This window comes from Bufo bufo, chromosome 4, assembly GCF_905171765.1.
Source record: "Bufo bufo chromosome 4, aBufBuf1.1, whole genome shotgun sequence".
Lineage (NCBI taxonomy): Eukaryota > Metazoa > Chordata > Amphibia > Anura > Bufonidae > Bufo > Bufo bufo.
Window position 1 is genome coordinate 270,250,010 of NC_053392.1, and position 21,458 is coordinate 270,271,467.

The following is a 21,458-nucleotide window of genomic DNA, read 5'->3' on the forward strand; positions in this document are numbered from 1 at the left end:
TAAAGCCCATTGGAACTATACAGAACCAAATACTTTTCTGAAATATGTGATGTAAATCTGTCACCGATTGTACTCTGCCTCACAGCAGCGTAATCTGGGGACCCCCACTTATTTCTGTTCAGCCGTTTTCTCAAAATCAAAGTTGCCATTCACCAGTGGGACCCCCCACCTTCTCCTGGATGACTGACAGCTTTCTTCTTATACGGTGTATAGGGAGAAAGCTGTCAATCAGTGACTGGGCGTGGGAAAGCCGGTAATTCGGGAATACAAGGACTCCCAAGCAGCTCCAGTGGTGTAAAGTGGTGTAAAACTGGTGTAAAGTACACCTGGTTTAGTTGCCCATAGCAACCATATTTCACTTTTCATTTTCCAAAGGAGCTGTGGAAAATGAAAGGTGGAATCTGATTGGTTGCTATGAGCAACTAAGCCAGTTCTACTTTACACCAGTTTGATAAATCTCCCCCAAAGTATTTAGCAGCATTTTTTTGTAGCAATTTTGTCAACTTTATTTGTGAAACACTGCAGCCAGATCTATAGCAAATTATTGTAAGGTCTATATTCCCAGCATTTTGTTGGTGCTGTTTTCGAAGTGTGTTGCTTTTTTTTTTTTTTGCAGGTTTCCATATAGCACTTGAAAAACACCGGTAAAAAATACATGTTACAAATGTTACAAAATTAAAAACCTTGTATGACCCAAAATTTAAATGGTGTTTTTTTTTGTTTTGTTTTTTTACATGGGACAAATTGTATGTGTATGTGACGTGGCCCTTAAATAGGGTTGCAAGTTGCAACCTTTCCCAACAAAAAATACCGGCCAAGTTAAGCCACACACCAAAATATTAATGTCTCCATTAGTGCCCTGCAGAATGGATAATGCCCCCCATTAGTGCCCCCAGTAATAGTAATGCCTCCATTAGTGCCCCCAGAATTAATAATGCCCATTAGTACCTCCAGTAATAGTAATGCCTCCAGTAGTGCCCTCCAGAATTAATAATGCCCCCATTAGTGCCCCCCAGAATTAATAATGCCCCCTTAGTGCCCCCCAATAATAGTAATGCCCCCATTAGTGCCCCCCAGTAATAGTAATGCACCCATTAGTGCCCCCCAGTAATAGTAATGCACCCATTATTGCCCCCCAGTAATAGTAATGCCCCCATTAGTGCCCCCCAGAATTAATAATGCCCATTAGTGCCCCCCAGAATTAATAGTGCCCCCATTAGTCCCCCCACAGTAATAGTAATGCCCCCATTAGTGCCCCCCAGTAAGCGCTCATTCAGACGACCGTATGTTTTATTCCGCACCAGCATTTTTGCAGAATGGGTGCAGACCTAATCATTTCAGTGGGGCCGCAAAAGATGTCTGCATCCATTGTTCCGTGGCCCTGCAAAAAATATAGAGCATGTCCTATTCTTGTCCGCAGTTGTGGACAAGAATAGGCATTTTCTATGAGAGTGACGGCCATGTGCGATCCGCAAATTGCAGAACACACACAGGCCAGTATATGTGTTTTGCGGATCCGCAATTTGCAGACCACAAAACACATACGGCCGTCCTAATGAGCCCTTTTAGTAATGCTTCCATTAGTGCCCACCAGTAATATTAATGCCCCCATTAGTGCCCCCAGGTAATAGTAATGCCCCCATTAGTGCCCTCCAGTAATAGTTGGCGTGGGGGGTCAGGAGTTAAAGGCTGTACTAATGAGTGCTCCACAATGGAAGTGCTCATTAGTAACAGTCCATATAAAAAATACAGACGGTAAAAAATTACCAGCAACGGCAGGGAAACTACAATACTGGCTTGGCCAGTGAGATACTGGCCGGATAACAACCCTACCCTTAAACAGTGTAGAAATAACACAATTTTCTGCCCGGCCATTACCATTGTATGTGAATGTACCCCAATGACAACACATGTAGTTTTTTGAGCCAACCCTAGTAATAAACCCAAAAAGGGAAAAAGTATAACAGAAAGACCGGTACTTCTAATTCCCATTATATTCACTGCTGTGTTTGAATAAAAAAGAATTTTAGGCAACATCTCACGTTACGTAGGCTCAGGTGACACCGCCTTAGAGCCTTACATTTGACGTACATGCCAGGAGAATCTTCCAGGATATACGGCAAACATATCCATAGGGCCCCGCTCACCCAGCCGTGGCCAAAGAGTGTCTTTCAGACCTCCAACCGGGTGGCATGATTCAGCAGAATACAGCACTGTCCGATACAGAGGCCGACAGAAAAAAGTATTCTGCATGGAATCAATAGGTGACATATGCCACTCCATGTCTATGGTCTTCTGCCTGAGGTACACGTCAGGAAATCCTCGCTATGAGGCTCTGGGTCTTATGTGCAGTAGGGTTTACAGGCTGATGAAAGTGAATTGGAAATACTATGTGGCTACGTTCACACATTCCGGACGCACTGCGGCCAAGGAGAGCCTGGGATGCAGCCGAAAACTGGGGCAATATGGAGATTGGCGTGACTTTCAAATAACTGCAGGTAATAACACTTTCATTTTTAATAACCACATGGTGAACTGCAAAGTTAAAATGAAAGTGCTTTCACATGTCAATGATTCACGGAACATAGAAAGCACACGCCTCCATTCATTTTAGGCTACATGCACACGAACGTATGTGTTTTGCGGTCCGCAAATTACGGATTCGCAAAAAAAAATAGATGACATCCGTATGCCATCCGTTTTTTTTTTTTTTTTGCGGATCCATTGTAACAATGCCTAAAACGGACAAGAATAGGACATGTTCTATTTTTTTTGCGTGGCTACGGAACGGACATATGGATGCGGACAATTTGCGGACCCATTGAAATGAATGGGTCAGCATCCTATCCACAAAAAAAAACGGAACGGACACGGAAACAAACAACGTTAGTGTGCATGTAGCCTTAATTTGTTTATTCACACTGATTATTGTTCACTGATCATGGGTCAATAGAAAGACAATAGAGACGTGCGCTACTTTGTACCATGGTGTGGACCATACATACCCATGGAAGTCTATGGGGAGATTTATTATATCCCTGCACCCATTTTTTGCCATAAAAAAGGCATGAACTGAGTTTGTGACTTTATAAACGTCACTGCAACAATATTTTGTCACAAGTGGCATTTCTACGCCACCCTCGCCATTTTCTGAAAAGGGGCATGGCGAGGGCAGAGAGGGGTGGGACCATCTGGCCCATAACATTTATTTGAATTTATGCCAATTTTTTGGTCTAAATGAATCCAGAAATCTTTGGCAGCTATGAGCTGCCGTCGGTCTAGGCACACAGACTGACGGAGGATGTGCCAATTTTGGTAAATCTCCCCACACCCGTTTTCTGCCGTAATAAAGTTGCAAACCCAATGTCCGTGACTTTTTAAATTATATTGCGCCTACATTTAGGTGCAAGTGGCGTTTCTACACCGCTGTCGACACTTTCCAAGAAGGGAGTGTGGCAAGGGAGCGTGACCAGCAGGTCTGGCATATTTAATCTCTTTTTTACTTTCTGGCATTTAACAAAACTGAAATCTCTGGCAGCTCGAAGATACTCTAGATTTCAGTTTAGGACCATGGACTGCCAGAGGATGCGCCTAATTTATGATGAAGCATGCCCCTCGTCATTAAAGAGGCACATCCTCTAGCAGAGCAGGGGATATGATAGACCAGCGTGAACCTCTGGTCTATGATAAATTCCCCCCCTATAGGTTACATGCACACGACCGTTCCGTTTTTTGCGGTCCGCAAACCGCGGATCCGCAAAACACGGATGGCGTCCGTGTGCGTTCCGAAATTTACGGAACGGCACGGACAGCCTTTAATATAACTGCCTATTCTTGTCTGCAAAGCGCGGACAAGAATAGGACATGTTATATATTTTTAGCGGGGCCACGGAAAGGTGCTGTCCGCATCTTTTGCGGCCCCATTGAAGTGGATGGGTCCGCATCCGAGCCGCCAAAACTGCGGCTCAGATGCGGACCAAAACAACGGCCGTGTGCATGAGGCCATAGGTCCATGAAAACCACTGACAGAACACAGAAGGCATGTGTGTTCTGTCAGTGGTTTTCACTGAAGATAGGAGAGCATGTGGAATACAGATGACTTGCGGAGGGCAAAAATGGACACATGGAAGAAACACAAACCCTTCACAGACATCTTGTCGCAGACGTCATCACTGACACAGACGTGTGAAAGGGGCCTAATGAGGATACTCTGCAGCCCTAACTGTATTGAAAAGCATAGCTGACTTTGCAGTACAACTGTACTCTTCACGTATAGAGGGATACCACAATGTACGCCAGTCAATAGCAGGTATATAACTGTGTAAGCATACAGTTGTACAGTCTATATGTTCAGTGGGGTGGAGAGCTACAGGTACAGGGTGCAGAGGTGTCCTATGACACAAAAAACGACCCTATTTAAGGGGGCAGTTACTCATTCTGCATGACAGGGCCTTGGGCTTTATAGTTAAAGGGGTTGTCCAAGATATATAAAAACTCTGGAAACCCTTGTAAACTGCCTAAAATAACAAAAGACTCCATCGTCACAGCTGTTCTTTGTCGTTTTTGGTTGCAGTGGTGCTGTTCTCTGCACACTGGTCACTGCTGCAGACAATCACTGGCCTCAGCAGAGACGTCTGATGCACTGTGCAGGGAATGTCACCGCTGCAACCAAGAAGGTGACATCAGCAGTGGGAGGACCAGAGGGCAGCACTCAACAAAACTGAAGAAAACCGGTGAGTATACATCTCTTATTTTAGGCCATTTACAGGGGTCGCCAGGGTTGTTATATAACTAGGGCAACTCTTCTGGGCACCATAAAACGTTGTGTGAATGTAGCCTAGCTGAGATTCCTTTTATAAATGTACATACATGTGTGTGCGTCTTGAGGACAGCTCATGAAATGTTTAACAAAATATGAGACGCATTACAAAGGACAAAGACTTCCATGAGAGCATATTGTGGAGCACAACCATACTGCAGGCTTTCTCAACTAAAACTGAAAGCCTTGCACTTTTGCGCTGTAAAACAAGTAACAGAAAGGACTTACCAGGGTATCTCCAGAGAGTACTTCTACTAACGAGATCAGGTTATGTCCATCTCGCAGGTCTTCATACAGATCTCCTACATGCTTCCGTACCTGGGGTAGGAAAATTGAATATGTAACTACACAAAATGTCACTTTATTAGCTTTATTTAAACAGTAGACACTTTGGTTTCTACATCAGTAACAAAAATAACATCTGACAACATTATACAGAGGAAGGGTTTAACAGTTTCAGTCATTCACCCACAGACTCGAACCTAAGGAATAGAAGCACCCAATTCAAACTAAGCCACACATCCCTCCTTATGACCATTTTCTAGTTTTTCTGTGAACTGTAGACTCTTTATTGTACAGCAGTATACATGTGAATGGTGGTTTACAAACCCCTATTCACATGCTGAGAAAGCAATGGGGACCCCTTTGCATAGTTTCACATCCGCAGCATAATGGAGCTAGTTGTTGTAGATTATGAGGCAGTATAATTTCCCATTGTGAGTAGATATGGTCAATACAAAAAAATTACAATTTAGTCCATACTTACAAAAATGTCCATTATTGTTTTAAAAAAATAGATCTTTTGTTATAGCAATCCAGGATTTTTGTTGGACTTGAACATAAAATAGATTTATGACCAAAAGCAACAAAAATGACATTTTAATGAACTGTGAGTCTGTGGCAATTGTTATTATTACAACAGATTTGACATCAGCTCCTCAAACATTCTTTAAAGATTATCAAAATCTTACAGAGAGGAAAAAATTACTCTTATAAGGGTATTCTGGGATTTTTTAAATGATGACTTATCCTCTGGATGGGTCATCAGTATGTGATAGGTGGAGGTCTGACACCCGGTGTTCTGCCAGATTCCTATACCTTGGCAGAATGCTATACCCAAAAGTGACGTGGCTGCACTGGAATCAGCTGGAGGAGGGTGTGTGTGGATCTGCGCAAGCGCAGATCCACTGGATTCGTAAAAATAATTGCACCGCCGCGGGAGAAGCATCTACTTCATTTGAATGCACGAAACCGTACACTGCGCGTGTGCAATCAGGGACCACACTCAGCTCTGCTATGTGGTGTCCCCAATATCCTGCACTCAGCTCTGCTATGTGGTGAGGCTGAACTGCTCCAGATGATGTGTCCGCGCGTGCGCACTCAGGTGTAGGGAGATCTGATGGAACATTTTGCACTGAAAAATCTACCTACCCCTGAGTGCGCATGCGCAGTGTACGGTTTCACACATGCAAATGAAGTAGGTGCTTCTCCTGCAGTGGTGCAATTATTGTTACGAATCCAGTGGATCCACACACACCCTCCTCCAGTTGATTCCGATGCGGCCGAGTCACTTCTGTGTATAGCATTCTGCCAGGTATAGGAATCTGTCAGAACGCTGGGACCCCTGCCAATCAGCTGTCTGAGAAGGCACCGTCGCTCGCAGTAGCACTGTGCCCTTCTCCCAGCTTTGCCACGTTCATCAGTCACATCCCCACTGATGTGGCCTGAGCGGTGATACCAAGCACAGCCGCTATACAATGAACAATGCCATGATTGGTAATCAGAGAGAAGTCTGCAGCTACTATGAGCACTAGTGCCTTCTAAAACAGCTGACCGTGGGGTCCCGGGTGTTGTACCCCACGATCAGATAATGATGTCCAATCCAGAGGATAGGTTATCCGTTACAAAATCCTGGAAAACCCCTTTAAAGTGGATTTCTTACCATGAAAACAGTGGGATTATAAGATGAACTATTGGGTATTCTTTCTAATCAGTTATTACACAAAGAGCTAGTTAATAGCTCCTCCCACCCAGCTAGTTACATAGACACTCCCCTATCACTGCCCCTAACAACACCCAACTAGTTTATAGCTCCTCCCACCCAGCTAATTACATAGACACTCCCCTATCACTGCCCCTAACAACACCTAGCTAGTTTATAGCAACTCCCACCCAGGTAGCTACATAGACACTCCCCTATCACTGCCTCTGATGCTGCTTTGACACACCCATGGACATAACATCACAGGAAATAATAAAGAGCCATATGGACATGGTCATGTGACCACAGCACAGAACAGAAGATAGGACACTGGTTTAGGACTGTCCAGTTGTCACATGTGCCAGGAAAGCTCTGGACTTTGTCAAAAAATTTTTTTTTATTTTTTTACATTTTTAAAATAGTCTATGTATGATGTCACTGTTTGCCTACACAATTGCATTTGTTAGGGGTATACATCTGAGGTTTCCGTCGGGGATACTGCAAAATATAAGACACAAAGCATGCATTAAAACGGTTCTAGTAAATATAGACACTGTCATCTACAACTTTCTAAGGGTGCTTTCACTCTAGCGTTTTTCTTTTCCGGCACTGAGCTCCGTCCTAGGGGCTCAATACCGGAAAAGCACTGATCAGTTTTATCCCCATGCATTCTGAATGGAGAGCATCAGGATGTCTTCAGTTCAGTCTTTTTTACTTTTCAGGAAGGAGATAATACCACAGCATGCTGCGGTTTTATCTCCGGCCCAAAAAACGGAACACTTTCCTGAACGCCGGATCCGACATTTTTTTTCCATAGGAATGAATTAGAGCTGGATCCGGCATTCGAAATACCGCAATGCCGGATCCGTCCTTCCGGTCTGCGCAGACCTTTAAAAATGTGAAAAAATATATATACCGGATCCGTTTTGCCGGATGACACCGGAAAAATGGATCTGTTCTTGCAATGCATTTTTCTGACTGAACAGGAACTGATGCCTGCCGGAATCAAACAACGCAAGTGGCTACTTTCACACCAGTGTTTTTGCTGGATCTGGCAGGGTACAGCAAAAACACTTCTGTTACTGATAATACAACCGTCTTCATCCGTTATGAACGGGTCTAGAGGTATTATCTTTAAGGCTATTTTTACACTTGCGGCAGTGTAATCCGGCAAGCAGTTCCGTCGTTGGAAATGCCCGCCGGATCCGCCGATCTGGATGTGACTGAAAGCATTTGTGAGACGGATCCAGATGTCATGCGGACAGACGGATCCGTCTTGTATCTTTTTTCACATTTTTACTGGTCTGCGCATGCATGTATTTTGAATGCCGGATCCGGCACTAATACATTCCTATGGGGAAAAATGTTGGATCCGGCATTCAGGCAAGTCTTCAGTTTTTTTCGCCAGAGATAAAACCATAGCATGCTACGGTTTTATCTTTTGCCTGATCAGTCAAAACGACTGAACTGAAGACATCCTGATGCATCCTGAACGGATTACTCTCCTTTCAGAATGCATGGGGATATGCCTGATCAGTTCTTTTCCGGTATAGAGCCCCTGTGACGGAACTCTATGCCAGAAAAGAATAACGCTAGTGTGAAGGTACCCTAAAGGATAACTGTCTTTCAATAAAAAATCTATTTTAGCATATGTTACTGCTGCAGCAGCATTATGCATAAAGCAATCTTTAGTTTCTTCACATACCACTGTTTTCCTTGAGTTTTCCCCTTAGTTATTCCTAGCCAGAGACAGATGAGACACAGCAACGGTCTTTTAAGGGAGCAGTGGAAAGGGGCAGAGGATATTAATGAAAGCTGTTATTATAAGGGAATTACAGATCTTTTGGCAATCATTGAGAGACTAACTCAGGTATACATGCTAGCTCTAATAAACTAGCAAATAAATAAAAATATGAGTTATCCTGTAACATAGCCAAGACGGATCCGTCATGAACTCCACTGAAAGTCAATGGGGGATGGATCCGTCATGAACTCTATTGTGTCAGAGAAAACTGATCCGTCACCATTGACTTAGATTGTGTGCCAGGATGGATCCGTTTTGCTGAGGTTTGCTCTCCGATCTGGGAATGCAACCAAACGCATTTTGGAGCATTCCATTCTGTTCAGTTACGTTTTGTCCCCAATGACAATAAATGGGGACAAAGTGGAAGCGTTTTTTTTACGGTATTAAGACCCTATGACGGATCTCAATACCGGAAAATATAAACACTAGTGTGAAAGTAGCCTAAACCTGCTTTGGAACAAAAAAGTAATACTTCTCATTATAACGAATATAATCAATGCAATCAAAACTGCATCCGACACATTACTAGTATAGTAGACCGATGTGGCACACTCGGTGGTGAAGCATGAAGTCGGGATCCCACCCCGTATATATGATAGAAAAAACTCCAGTGAGATTTGCTTTGGTGCTGTTGTTGTTTATTGAAATGCGGCAAAGTAACACTTTGTGTGACATTTCGGCACAATAGCCTTTTTCAAACACAAGCCGCTCTGGAGGAAGGAGCCAAAAGGTGCTGCGCTGTGTGAAGGTACTGCATACAACTGTATGTGGTCGGTATAGGCGCCTATACCGACCACATACAGTTGTATGCAGTACCTTCACACAGCGCAGCACCTTTTGGCTCCTTCCTCCAGAGCGGCTTGTGTTTGAAAAAGGCTATTGTGCCGAAATGTCACACAAAGTGTTACTTTGCCGCATTTCAATAAACAACAACAGCACCAAAGCAAATCTCACTGGAGTTTTTTCTATCATCCGACACATTACTGACAACCAAAGGCATTTCTTCCCAAGAGCCTGGTGGAATCTGACACAGTGCAGCTATTTGGTCTATACTAACGGGATCATTTATCAAACAGAAATACCCCTAAGGCTAAGTTCACACAATCGCGGGCCGCAATACACGGCCACAGTTCCGTGTGAATTCCGCATCACGGATGCGGACCCATTCACTTCAATGGGTCCGCTAATCCGGAATCGCGGAACGGCCGCACGGGACGGGACCCCTCGGAAGCACTACGGAGTGCCTCCATGGAAATACGTCCCGTACTTCTGTTCCGCTAAAAGATAGAACAAGTCCTATCTTTTAGCGGAACGGGCGGATCGCGGACCCATTAAAGTGAATGGGTCCGCGATCCGATGCGGCTGACCTACGGCTGGCGATCGTGCATTACGGCCCGCTATTTGCGGGCCGCTGCACAGGCACGGGTCACACACGTTCGTGTGAACCCGGCCTAAGTTAGGTGTATTTCTGGCATGGGTGACTTCTCCCCGCTGATGCCTGGTCTAAAATCGGGTGTGTGGTGTGGGCAGGGAAGGGCCGGCAGGAAGCTGTCTTAGGCCTCTTTCACACGGGCGTCATGTTTTTGGCCCGGATAAGATGAGGGTGCGTTGTGTTAAAATGCGCGATTTTTCCTGCTCGAGTGCAAAACATTGTAATGCGTTTTGCACGCGCGTGAGAAAAATCGGCATGTTTGGTACCCAGACCCCAACCCGGACCTCTTCACAGAAGTTCGGGTTTGGGTTAGGTGTTGTGTAGATTGTATTATTTTCCCTTATAACATGGTTATAAGGGAAAATATTAGCATTCTTAATACATAATGCATAGTACAATAGGGCTGGAGGGGTTAAATTATTATTTTTTTAAATGTAATTCACCTTAATCCACTTGCTCGCGCAGCCCGGCTTCTCTGCTGTCTTCTTTGAGGAATAGGACCTTTGATTATGTCACTGCGCTCATCACATAACCCACCACCATGGTGATGGATCATGTGACAGACCATGTGATGACCGCAGTGACATCACCACAGGTCCTTTTCCTGTGCACAGCAAAGATGAAGACAGAAGAGAAGCCGGGCTGCGCGAGCAAGTGGATTAAGGTGAGTTTAATTATTTTAATTTTTTTTTAACCCTTCCAGCCCTATTGTACTATGCATTCTGTATTAAGAATGCTATTATTTTCCCATTTAACCATGTTATAAGGGAAAATAATAAAGATCGGGTCCCCATCCCAATTGTCTCCTAGAAACCATGCGTGAAAATCGCACCGCATCCGCACATGCTTGCGATTTTCACGCAGCCCCATTCACTTCTATGGGACCTGCGTTGCGTGGAAAACGCACAAAGAGGAGCATGCTGCGATTTTCCCGCAGCGCACAAGGGGTGCGTGAAAATCACCGCTCATGTGCACAGCCCCATAAAAATGAATGGGCCGGGTTCAGTGCGGGTGCAATGCGTTCACCTCACGCATTTCACCCGCGCGGAAATCTCGCCCGTATGAAAGGGGTCTTACAGTTAGAAGTGGCGGAGGATCCGGCGAAGTTATGTAGAGGTTGGCGCCTCTTCATAACTCCAGCGGATCCACCACAAGGAATTAGAGGGGTTTTAGACACCGGTCTTAATAAATGTGCCCCTAAGTGTTATGGAAATCCTGCTTTACTAGCCGGGACCCCACCGATCAGCTGTTTGAGAAGCAGCGGTGCTCGCAGTAGTGCTGCAGCCTTCTCACAGCTTAGCCTAGGCAATGTGTTGTTGCGTTCCTCGGTCACGTGCCCTACGTGCAGCTGAGCCCTATTGAAGTGAATGGGGCTGAGCTGCAATACCAAGCACAGCCACTATCAAATGTATGGAGCTGTGCATAGTGAGCAGAGAGAAGGACGTGGCGCTACTGTGAGCACTGCTACCTTCTCAAACAGCTGATCGAAGGGGGTCCCAGGTGTCAGAGCACACTGATCAGATACTAATGAGGTCATCAATAAAAAATACTTGAAAATTTCCTTTAACCACCTCAGCCCCCAGTGCTTAAACACCCTGAAAGACCAGGCCACTTTTTACACTTCTGACCTACACTACTTTCACTGTTTATTGCTCGGTCATGTAACTTACCACCCAAATGAATTTTACCTCCTTTTCTTCTCACTAATAGAGCTTTCATTTGGTGGTATTTCTTTGCTGCTGACATTTTTACTTTTTTTGTTATTAATCGAAATTTAACGATTTTTTGGCAAAAAAATGACATTTTTCACTTTCAGTTGTAAAATTTTGCAAAAAAAAACGAGATCCATATATAAATTTTGCTCTAAATTTATTGTTCTACATGTCTTTGATAAAAAAAAAATGTTTGGGTAAAAAAAAAATGGTTTGGGTAAAAGTTATAGCGTTTACAAACTATGGTACAAAAATGTGAATTTCCGCTTTTTGAAGCAGCTCTGACTTTCTGAGCACCTGTCATGTTTCCTGAGGTTCTACAATGGCCAGACAGTACAAACACCCCACAAATGACCCCATTTCGGAAAGTACACACCCTAAGGTATTCGCTGATGGGCATAGTGAGTTCATAGAACTTTTTATTTTTTGTCACAAGTTAGCGGAAAATGATGATTTTTTTTTTTTTTTCTTACAAAGTCTCATATTCCACTAACTTGTGACAAAAAATAAAAAGTTCTATGAACTCACTATGCCCATCAGCGAATACCTTGGGGTCTCTTCTTTCCAAAATGGGGTCACTTGTGGGGTAGTTATACTGCCCTGGCATTCTAGGGGCCCAAATGTGTGGTAAGGAGTTTGAAATCAAATTCTGTAAAAAATGACCTGTGAAATCCGAAAGGTGCTCTTTGGAATATGGGCCCCTTTGCCCACCTAGGCTGCAAAAAAGTGCCACACATCTGGTATCTCCGTACTCAGGAGAAGGTGGGGAATGTGTTTTGGGGTGTCATTTTATATATACCCATGCTGGGTGAGAGAAATATCTTGGCAAAAGACAACTTTTCCCATTTTTTTATACAAAGTTGGCATTTGACCAAGATATTTATCTCACCCAGCATGGGTATATGTAAAAAGACACCCCAAAACACATTCCTCAACTTCTCCTGAATACAGAGATACCAGATGTGTGACACTTTTTTGCAGCCTAGGTGGGCAAAGGGGCCCATATTCCATAGAGCACCTTTCGGATTTCACAGGTCATTTTTTACAGAATTTGATTTCAAACTCCTTACCACACATTTGGGCCCCTAGAATGCCAGGGCAGTATAACTACCCCACAAGTGACCCCATTTTGGAAAGAAGACACCCCAAGGTATTCCGTGAGGGGCATGGCGAGTTCCTAGAATTTTTTATTTTTTGTCACAAGTTAGTGGAAAATGATGATTTTTTTTTTTTTTTTTTTTCATACAAAGTCTCATATTCCACTAACTTGTGACAAAAAATAAAAACTTCCATGAACTCACTATGCCCATCAGCGAATACCTTGGGGTCTCTTCTTTCCAAAATGGGGTCACTTGTGGGGTAGTTATACTGCCCTGGCATTCTAGGGGCCCAAATGTGTGGTAAGGAGTTTGAAAACAAATTCAGTAAAAAATGACCTGTGAAATCCGAAAGGTGCTCTTTGGAATGTGGGCCCCTTTGCCCACCTAGGCTGCAAAAAAGTGTCACACATCTGGTATTTCCGTACTCAGGAGAAGTTGAGGAATGTGTTTTGGGGTGTCTTTTTACATATACCCATGCTGGGTGAGATAAATATCTTTGTCAAATTCCAACTTTGTATAAAAAAATGGGAAAAGTTGTCTTTTGCCAAGATATTTCTCTCACCCAGCATGGGTATATGTAAAATGACACCCCAAAACACATTCCCCACCTTCTCCTGAGTACGGAGATACCAGATGTGTGACACTTTTTTGCAGCCTAGGTGGGCAAAGGGGCCCATATTCCAAAGAGCACCTTTCAGATTTCACAGGTCATTTTTTACAGAATTTGATTTCAAACTCCTTACCACACATTTGGGCCCCTAGAATGCCAGGGCAGTATAACTACCCCACAAGTGACCCCATTTTGGAAAGAAGACACCCCAAGGTATTCCGTGAGGGGCATGGCGAGTTCCTAGAATTTTTTATTTTTTGTCACAAGTTAGTGGAAAATGATGATTTTTTTTTTTTTTTTTTTTTCATACAAAGTCTCATATTCCACTAACTTGTGACAAAAAATAAAAACTTCCATGAACTCACTATGCCCATCAGCGAATACCTTGGGGTCTCTTCTTTCCAAAATGGGGTCACTTGTGGGGTAGTTATACTGCCCTGGCATTCTAGGGGCCCAAATGTGTGGTAAGGAGTTTGAAATCAAATTCAGTAAAAAATGACCTGTGAAATCCGAAAGGTGCTCTTTGGAATGTGGGCCCCTTTGCCCACCTAGGCTGCAAAAAAGTGTCACACATCTGGTATCTCCGTACTCAGGAGAAGTTGAGGAATGTGTTTTGGGGTGTCTTTTTACATATACCCATGCTGGGTGAGATAAATATCTTGGTCAAATGCCAACTTTGTATAAAAAAATGGGCAAAGTTGTCTTTTGCCAAGATATTTCTCTCACCCAGCATGGGTATATGTAAAATGACACCCCAAAACACATTCCCCACCTTCTCCTGAGTACGGAGATACCAGATGTGTGACACTTTTTTGCAGCCTAGGTGGGCAAAGGGGCCCATATTCCAAAGAGCACCTTTCGGATTTCACAGGTCATTTTTTACTGAATTTGATTTCAAACTCCTTACCACACATTTGGGCCCCTAGAATGCCAGGGCAGTATAACAACCCAACAAGTGACCCCATTTTGGAAAGAAGAGACCCCAAGGTATTCGCTGATGGGCATAGTGAGTTCATGGAAGTTTTTATTTTTTGTCACAAGTTAGTGGAATATGAGAATTGTATGGAAAAAAATAAATAAAAAAAAATCATCATTTTCCACTAACTTGTGACAAAAAATAAAAAATTCCAGGAACTTGCCATGCCCCTCACGGAATACCTTGGGGTGTCTTCTTTCCAAAATGGGGTCACTTGTGGGGTAGTTATACTGCCCTGGCATTTTCCAGGGGCCCTAATGTGTGGTAAGTAGGTAAATGACCTGTGAAATCCGAAAGGTGCTCTTTGGAATGTGGGCCCCTTTGCCCACCTAGGCTGCAAAAAAGTGTCACACATCTGGTATCTCCGTACTCAGGAGAAGGTGGGGAATGTGTTTTGTGGTGTCATTTTACATATACCCATGCTGGGTGAGAGAAATATCTTGGCAAAAGACAACTTTTCCCATTTTTTTATACAAAGTTGGCATTTGACCAAGATATTTATCTCACCCAGCATGGGTATATGTAAAAAGACACCCCAAAACACATTCCTCAACTTCTCCTGAATACAGAGATACCAGATGTGTGACACTTTTTTGCAGCCTAGGTGGGCAAAGGGGCCCAAATTCCTTTTAGGAGGGCATTTTTAGACATTTGGATACCAGACTTCTTCTCACGCTTTGGGGCCCCTAAAATGCCAGGGCAGTATAAATACCCCACATGTGACCCCATTTTGGAAAGAAGACACCCCAAGGTATTCAATGAGGGGCATGGCGAGTTCATTGAAAAAAAAAAATTTGGGCACAAGTTAGCGGGAATTGATTTTTTTGATTTTGTTCTCACAAAGTCTCCCTTTCCGCTAACTTGGGACAAAAATTTCAATCTTTCATGGACTCAATATGCCCCTCAGCGAATACCTTGGGGTGTCTTCTTTCCAAAATGGTGTTATTTGTGGGGTGTTTGTACTGCCCTGGCATTTGAGGGTCTCCGCAATCATTACATGTATGCCCAGCATTAGGAGTTTCTGCTATTCTCCTTATATTGAGCATACGGGTAATGAGATTTTTTTTTTCCGTTCAGCCTCTGGGCTGAAAGAAAAAAATGAACGGCACAGATTTCTTCATTCGCATCGATCAATGTGGATGAAAAAATCTCTGCCAAAAAAAGAAAAAGGAGGGGAAAGGCGTCTGCCAGGACATAGGAGCTCCGCCCAACATCCATACCCACTTCAGCTCGTATGCCCTGGCAAACCAGATTTCTCCATTCACATCAATCGATGTGGATGAATAAATCATTGCCGGGATTTTTTTTTTTATATATATACAAAGTGTTTGCCAAAGTATATGAACACCGCCACCTCCTCAGCTCATATGCCTCGGCAAACATATCTTTTACTGCAGAGGAGAAATCTCGTCTTGCAGCGCCGCATACACCGACTTGCGTGTAATCTGACAGCAGCGCAATGCTTCTGTCCGAATGCACATCAGTGCTGCAGCTGGTCGATCGGTTGGTCCACCTGGAAGGTAAAAAAAACAAAAAAGAAAAAACCAGGCCGCAAAGCAATAACTTTATTAACTTTAGAACAGAACATATTAACTTTTTTTAACTTTTTAAACTTTTTTACTTACCGGTAATTTTTTTTTTGTTTAGTTTTTTTTACCTTTATAGAACAAACCTCTCCTTCCCCATGGGACAATGTGCAAAGCGCAAATCGCCCAAAGATGTGGCGAAGTACGTTATGCACTTTATCCCAGGTGAAAGGAGAGGTTTGCAGCAGCTGAGAGTAAAAGGGCCCTAATAGCCCTGTGTGCCTGTCCTGTGAGATGCAATCCCTATGCTAGGTGTACCTGTGTGTGGTACTTCCGGAAACACTCACCAAAGCATAGGGCAGGGTGGTCAGGACAGAAATAGCGGGTGTCACGCCTTATTCCACTCCTGCTACAGACACGACATCTTTTTCGGGGTGACGGTTGGGTTGAGGTACCAGGAACGACACTGGGGAAATGTCGCTCGTGTAGACGGCTAACTACACTGGTGGATGGGGCCACGGAACCTCCTGGGTAAAGGAGGTTCTCGATGATCTCTTCCTGGAATTTGAGGAAAGATCGTGTTCTCCCAGCCTTACTGTAGAGAACAAAACTATTGTACAGCGCCAATTGAATTAAATATACAGACACCTTCTTATACCAGCGTCTGGTTCTGCGGGAAACTAAATACGGAGACAACATCTGGTCATTGAAGTCCACCCCTCCCATGAGCGCATTATAGTCGTGGACACAGAGGGGCTTTTCAATGACACGGGTTGCTCGCTCAATTTGGATTGTCGTGTCTGCGTGAATGGAGGAGAGCATGTAAACGTCACGCTTGTCTCTCCATTTCACCGCGAGCAGTTCTTTGTTACACAAGGCAGCCCTCTCCCCCCTTGCAAGACGGGTGGTTACAAGCCGTTGGGGGAAGCCCACGCGACTAGTTCGCGCGGTGCCACAGGCGCAAATCCGTTCTAGAAACAAATGCCTAAAGAGGGCCACACTTGTGTAAAAATTGTCCACATAAAGTTGGTACCCCTTGCCGAATAAGGGTGACACCAAGTCCCAGACTGTCTTCCCACTGCTCCCCAGGTAGTCAGGGCAACCGACCGGCTCCAGGGTCTGATCTTTTCCCTCATAGATCCGAAATTTGTGGGTATAGCCTGTGGCCCTTTCACAGAGCTTATACAATTTGACCCCATACCGGGCACGCTTGCTTGGGATGTACTGTTTGAAGCCAAGGCGCCCGGTAAAATGTATTAGGGACTCGTCTACGCAGATGTTTTGCTCGGGGGTATACAAATCTGCAAATTTCTGGTTGAAATGGTCTATGAGGGGCCGAATTTTGTGGAGCCGGTCAAAAGCAGGGTGGCCTCTGGGACGGGAGGTGGTGTTGTCGCTAAAATGCAGGAAACGGAGGATGGCCTCAAATCGTGCCCTGGACATAGCAGCAGAGAACATGGGCATGTGATGAATCGGGTGCGTTGACCAATATGACCGCAATTCATGCTTTTTTGTCAGGCCCATGTTGAGGAGAAGGCCCAAAAAAAATTTAAGCTCGGAAACTTGGACTGGTTTCCACCGGAAAGGCTGGGCATAAAAGCTTCCCGGGTTGGCGGATAAAAATTGTGTGGCATACTGGTTGGTCTCTGCCACGACTGTCCAAGAGCTCCGCAGTCAAGAACAGCTCAAAAAATCCCAGGGCCGAACCGATTTGAGCCGTCTCAACCCGAACTCCAGACTGGGCGGTGAAAGGGGGAACTACAGGTGCGGCTGAAGTTGGTGACTGCCAATCAGGGTTTGCCAGCACCTCAGGGATTCTAGGGGCTCTACGGGCCTGTCTGTGCGGTGGCTGCGACGGGGTAACTAGTGCACGTGCCACCGTACCAGCTTCAACTGCCCTTCTGGTGCTCGCCACGTCACCATGTTGTACGGCAGTGCTGGTACTAGGTCCAGGGAGGGCTGCGCTGCTGGTGTATGCCTCACCACGTGATCCGGCAGCGACAGCCCCACTCTGCTGCTCTTGAAGCGGATCCTGCATAACCTGTGGTCTAGCGACACGGGGCCGGGTACGCCTGGTGCTGCCAGGGACCTCCACCTCCTCGTCCGAACTTTGGGTCAGAGAGCCACTGCTTTCCACAGGTTCATATTCTGACCCGCTAGATTCGTCAGATGAGGGTTCCCATTCCTCATCCGACTGGGTCAGAATCCTGTAGGCCTCTTCAGAAGAATACCCCCTGTTTGACATTTTGGACTACTAAATTTAGGGGTATTCCCTGAGACTACCCAAGAAAAAAAGCAAGCCTGTCTTACAAAGGGGAGGCTAGCGAAGTACCGGAGGCCGCTGCGGTTGATAAAAAATATCAAAACTGATTTTTTTATCGCCGCAGTGCGTGTAAAATGAATGTGCAGTGATCAAAAAATATATATTTTTTGTCACTGCGGTGGGGCGGGCGTGGGTGAACGCACGTGTGGGCGACCGATCAGGCCTGATCGGGCAAACACTGCGTTTTGGGTGGAGGGCGAACTAAAGTGACACTAATACTATTATAGATCTGACCGTGATCAGTTTTGATCACTTACAGATACTATAAAAGTACAAATGCTGATTAGCGATACGCTAAACAGCGAATAAAAGTGACTGCGGTGCGGTGGGGTGGGCGCTAACTGACGCTAACTACCTAACCAAGGGGCCTAAACTATCCTTAAAACCTAACAGCCAATACTAGTGAAAAAAAAAAAGTGACAGTTTACACTGATCACTTTTTTTTCTTTCACTGGTGATTGACAGGGGCAATCAAAGGGGTGATCAAAGGGTTAATTGGGGTGCAGGGGGGTGATCAGGGGCTACAGTGAAGTGTTTGGTGTACTTACAGTTCAGTCTGCTTCTCTGCTGGATCCAACCGACGAAAAGGACCAGCAGAGGAGCAGAGAAGCCATATAACAGATCATATTTACTAATATGATCTGTTATATGACTTTTGATTGGATTTTTTAAAAATCGCCAGCCTGCCAGCCAATGATCGTTGCTGGCAGGCTGGTGACGAACTTCTTCTTTGAATTTTGCCGGCCCGCGATGCGCAAGCGCGGGCCGGCTTGGAGCGAAATCTCGCGTCTCGCGAGATGACGCGTATATGCGTGATTGTGCGCAGCGCTGCCACCTCCGGAACGCGAATCTGCGTACAGCGGTCCGGAGGTGGTTAAGCTCAGTGCCATCCACTGCCTGTGACTGCTTATTAATAACAGTTTTCCACAGAATATCAGAAAAGAATATTTTTTGGGTACTTTTAGGCTTTTTCCAGCTTGAGGCACATACACGTACATGTATGAGGCACTAGTAGGTGATATTACTGAGAAAAGATCCACCAAATTTCACTGGCAAACAAAGGATTCTTTATTGCATTTTGGGCTTCAGGCTGGGTTCAGACCTGAGCGTATTTGATATGCGCGTTTAACGCGCGTTTGTGTCGCGCGTTTTTGTCCATAGTCAACACGCGTATTACGCGCGTTTGTGTGATTAACAGCAGTGTCCTATGGCTGCAAACGCACGACAAAACGCCCCAAAGAAGCTCAAGAACTTGTTTGAGCGTAGGGCGTTTTTCAGCGCGTTCAAACGCGCTGTAAAACGCTCAAGTGAGAACCAGGGCCATAGGGAAGCATTGGTTTTCATGTGTTGAGCGTTTTACAACGCGTTTGAACGCGCTGTAAAACGCTCAAGTGTGAACCCAGCCTCATAGTCTTTGCTGTAAGCAGGTCACAGGAATGGGATGCATATGCTATGGGGGTAATTTACTAACCAGAAATACACCAGCGCCTCTTCATAACTCCGGCGGATCCAGCGCCAGGTATAGGTATTATTAAGACTGGCGTCTAAAACGCAGACCTTAAGAAATGACCCCCTATATCTATTGTACTGATGCACTTGAATTTTCAGACCTAAGCCACCCAAAATCAACAGCCATTCAAGTGCATTGCAGAATTCCTGAAACAACCTGTAACTAGGTAGTGGAATTGTCTGTATATCACCAGTGTAAGGTCTCGACCTGACAGGTCTGTTCCCCATAAAATAATAACTGAAGTGATTTCAGCTCTCCCTACTGTTCGATTTCTCTGTTATTCTTAATAGAAATGGAGTACATAGACCGGCCAGCGTCAGTCTAAGTACACAACCCTGACTGGTGCGGTTCTGAGAAAATGCTCCAAAATTGTTTCTCTACTAGGAATACATTTATTTACTACAAATTATGTCAGGAGATCTCACTGTGCTCTTTAAAGCCCATCTGTCAGCACAGCCAATCCTAGTAAAGCGCACATACTGCTGAGCGTACCAGCGCCTCTGCTGCAGCAATCAAGAAATCTGCACTTTATTTTAATGAGGTGTTCTGAGCACTGAAAGCAGTGGCCTAGTCCTTCATAGCATTGACAGGAGCAGCCTAGCCCTTAACAGCACTGAGAGGAGCATCCTAGCCTTTCACAGCACTGACAGGAGCGGCCTAGCCCTTCACAACACTGACAGGAGCAGCCTAGCCCTTCACAGCACTGAGGGAAGTGTCCTAGCCCTTCACAGCACTGACAGGAGCAGCCTAGCCCTTCACAGCACTGACAGGAGAGGTCTAGACCTTCACAGCACTGACAGGAGAGGCCTAGCCCTTCACAGCACTGAGGAGAATGGCCTAGCCCTTCACAGCACTGACAGGAGTGGACTAGCCCTTCACAGCACTGACAGGAGCGGCCAAGCCCTTCACAGCACTGACAGGAGCGGCCTAGCCCTTAACATCACTGAGAGGAGCGTCCTAGCCCTTAACAGCACTGAGAGGAGCATCCTAGCCTTTCACAGCACTGAGGGAAGTGGCCTAGCCCTTCACAGCACTGACAGGAGCGGCCTAGCCCTTCACAACACTGACAGGAGCGGCCAAGCCCTTAACAGCACTGACAGGAGCAGCCTAGCCCTTAACAGCACTGACAGGAGCAGCCTAGCCCTTCACAGCACTGACAGGAGCAGCCTAGACCTTCACAGCACTGAGGAGAATGGCCTAGCCCTTCACAGCACTGAGGAGAATGGCCTTGCCCTTCACAGCACTGAGAATAGGCCTTCACAGCACTGAGGGGAGTGACCTAGCCCTTCACAGCACTGAGGGGAGTTGCCTTGTCCTTCACAGCACTGAGAATAGTGGACTAGCTCTTCACAGCACTGACAGGAGGGGCCTAGCCCTTCACAGCACTGAGGGTAATGGCCTAGCTCTTCACAGCACTGACAGGAGTGGAGTAGCCCTTCACAGCACTGAGAGGAGCAGCCTAGCCCTTCACTGCACTCAGGGGAGCAGCCTAGCCCTTCACAGCACGGAGGATAGTGGAGTAGCCCTTCACAGCACTGACAGGAGCGGCCTAGCCTTTCACAGCACTGAGGGGAGCAGCCTAGGCCTTCACAGCACTGAGGATAGTGGACTAGCCCTTCACAGCACTGACAGGAGTGGCCTAGCCCTTCACAGCACTGAGGGTAG

General features: G+C 45.4%; 1 protein-coding gene across 15 annotated transcripts in view; it reads right to left on the reverse strand.

Annotated features, from left to right (window-relative positions):
* The window catches only part of DST (dystonin), a 572,762-nt gene that overhangs the window by 321,299 nt on the left and 230,005 nt on the right, over positions 1–21,458 (reverse strand). For all 15 annotated transcript variants that reach the window (XM_040428594.1, XM_040428595.1, XM_040428593.1 and 12 more), the window contains one exon: positions 5,048–5,137. In XM_040428594.1, the coding sequence (XP_040284528.1) occupies positions 5,048–5,137 (90 nt within the window). The remainder of the gene's footprint in view (positions 1–5,047; positions 5,138–21,458) is intronic.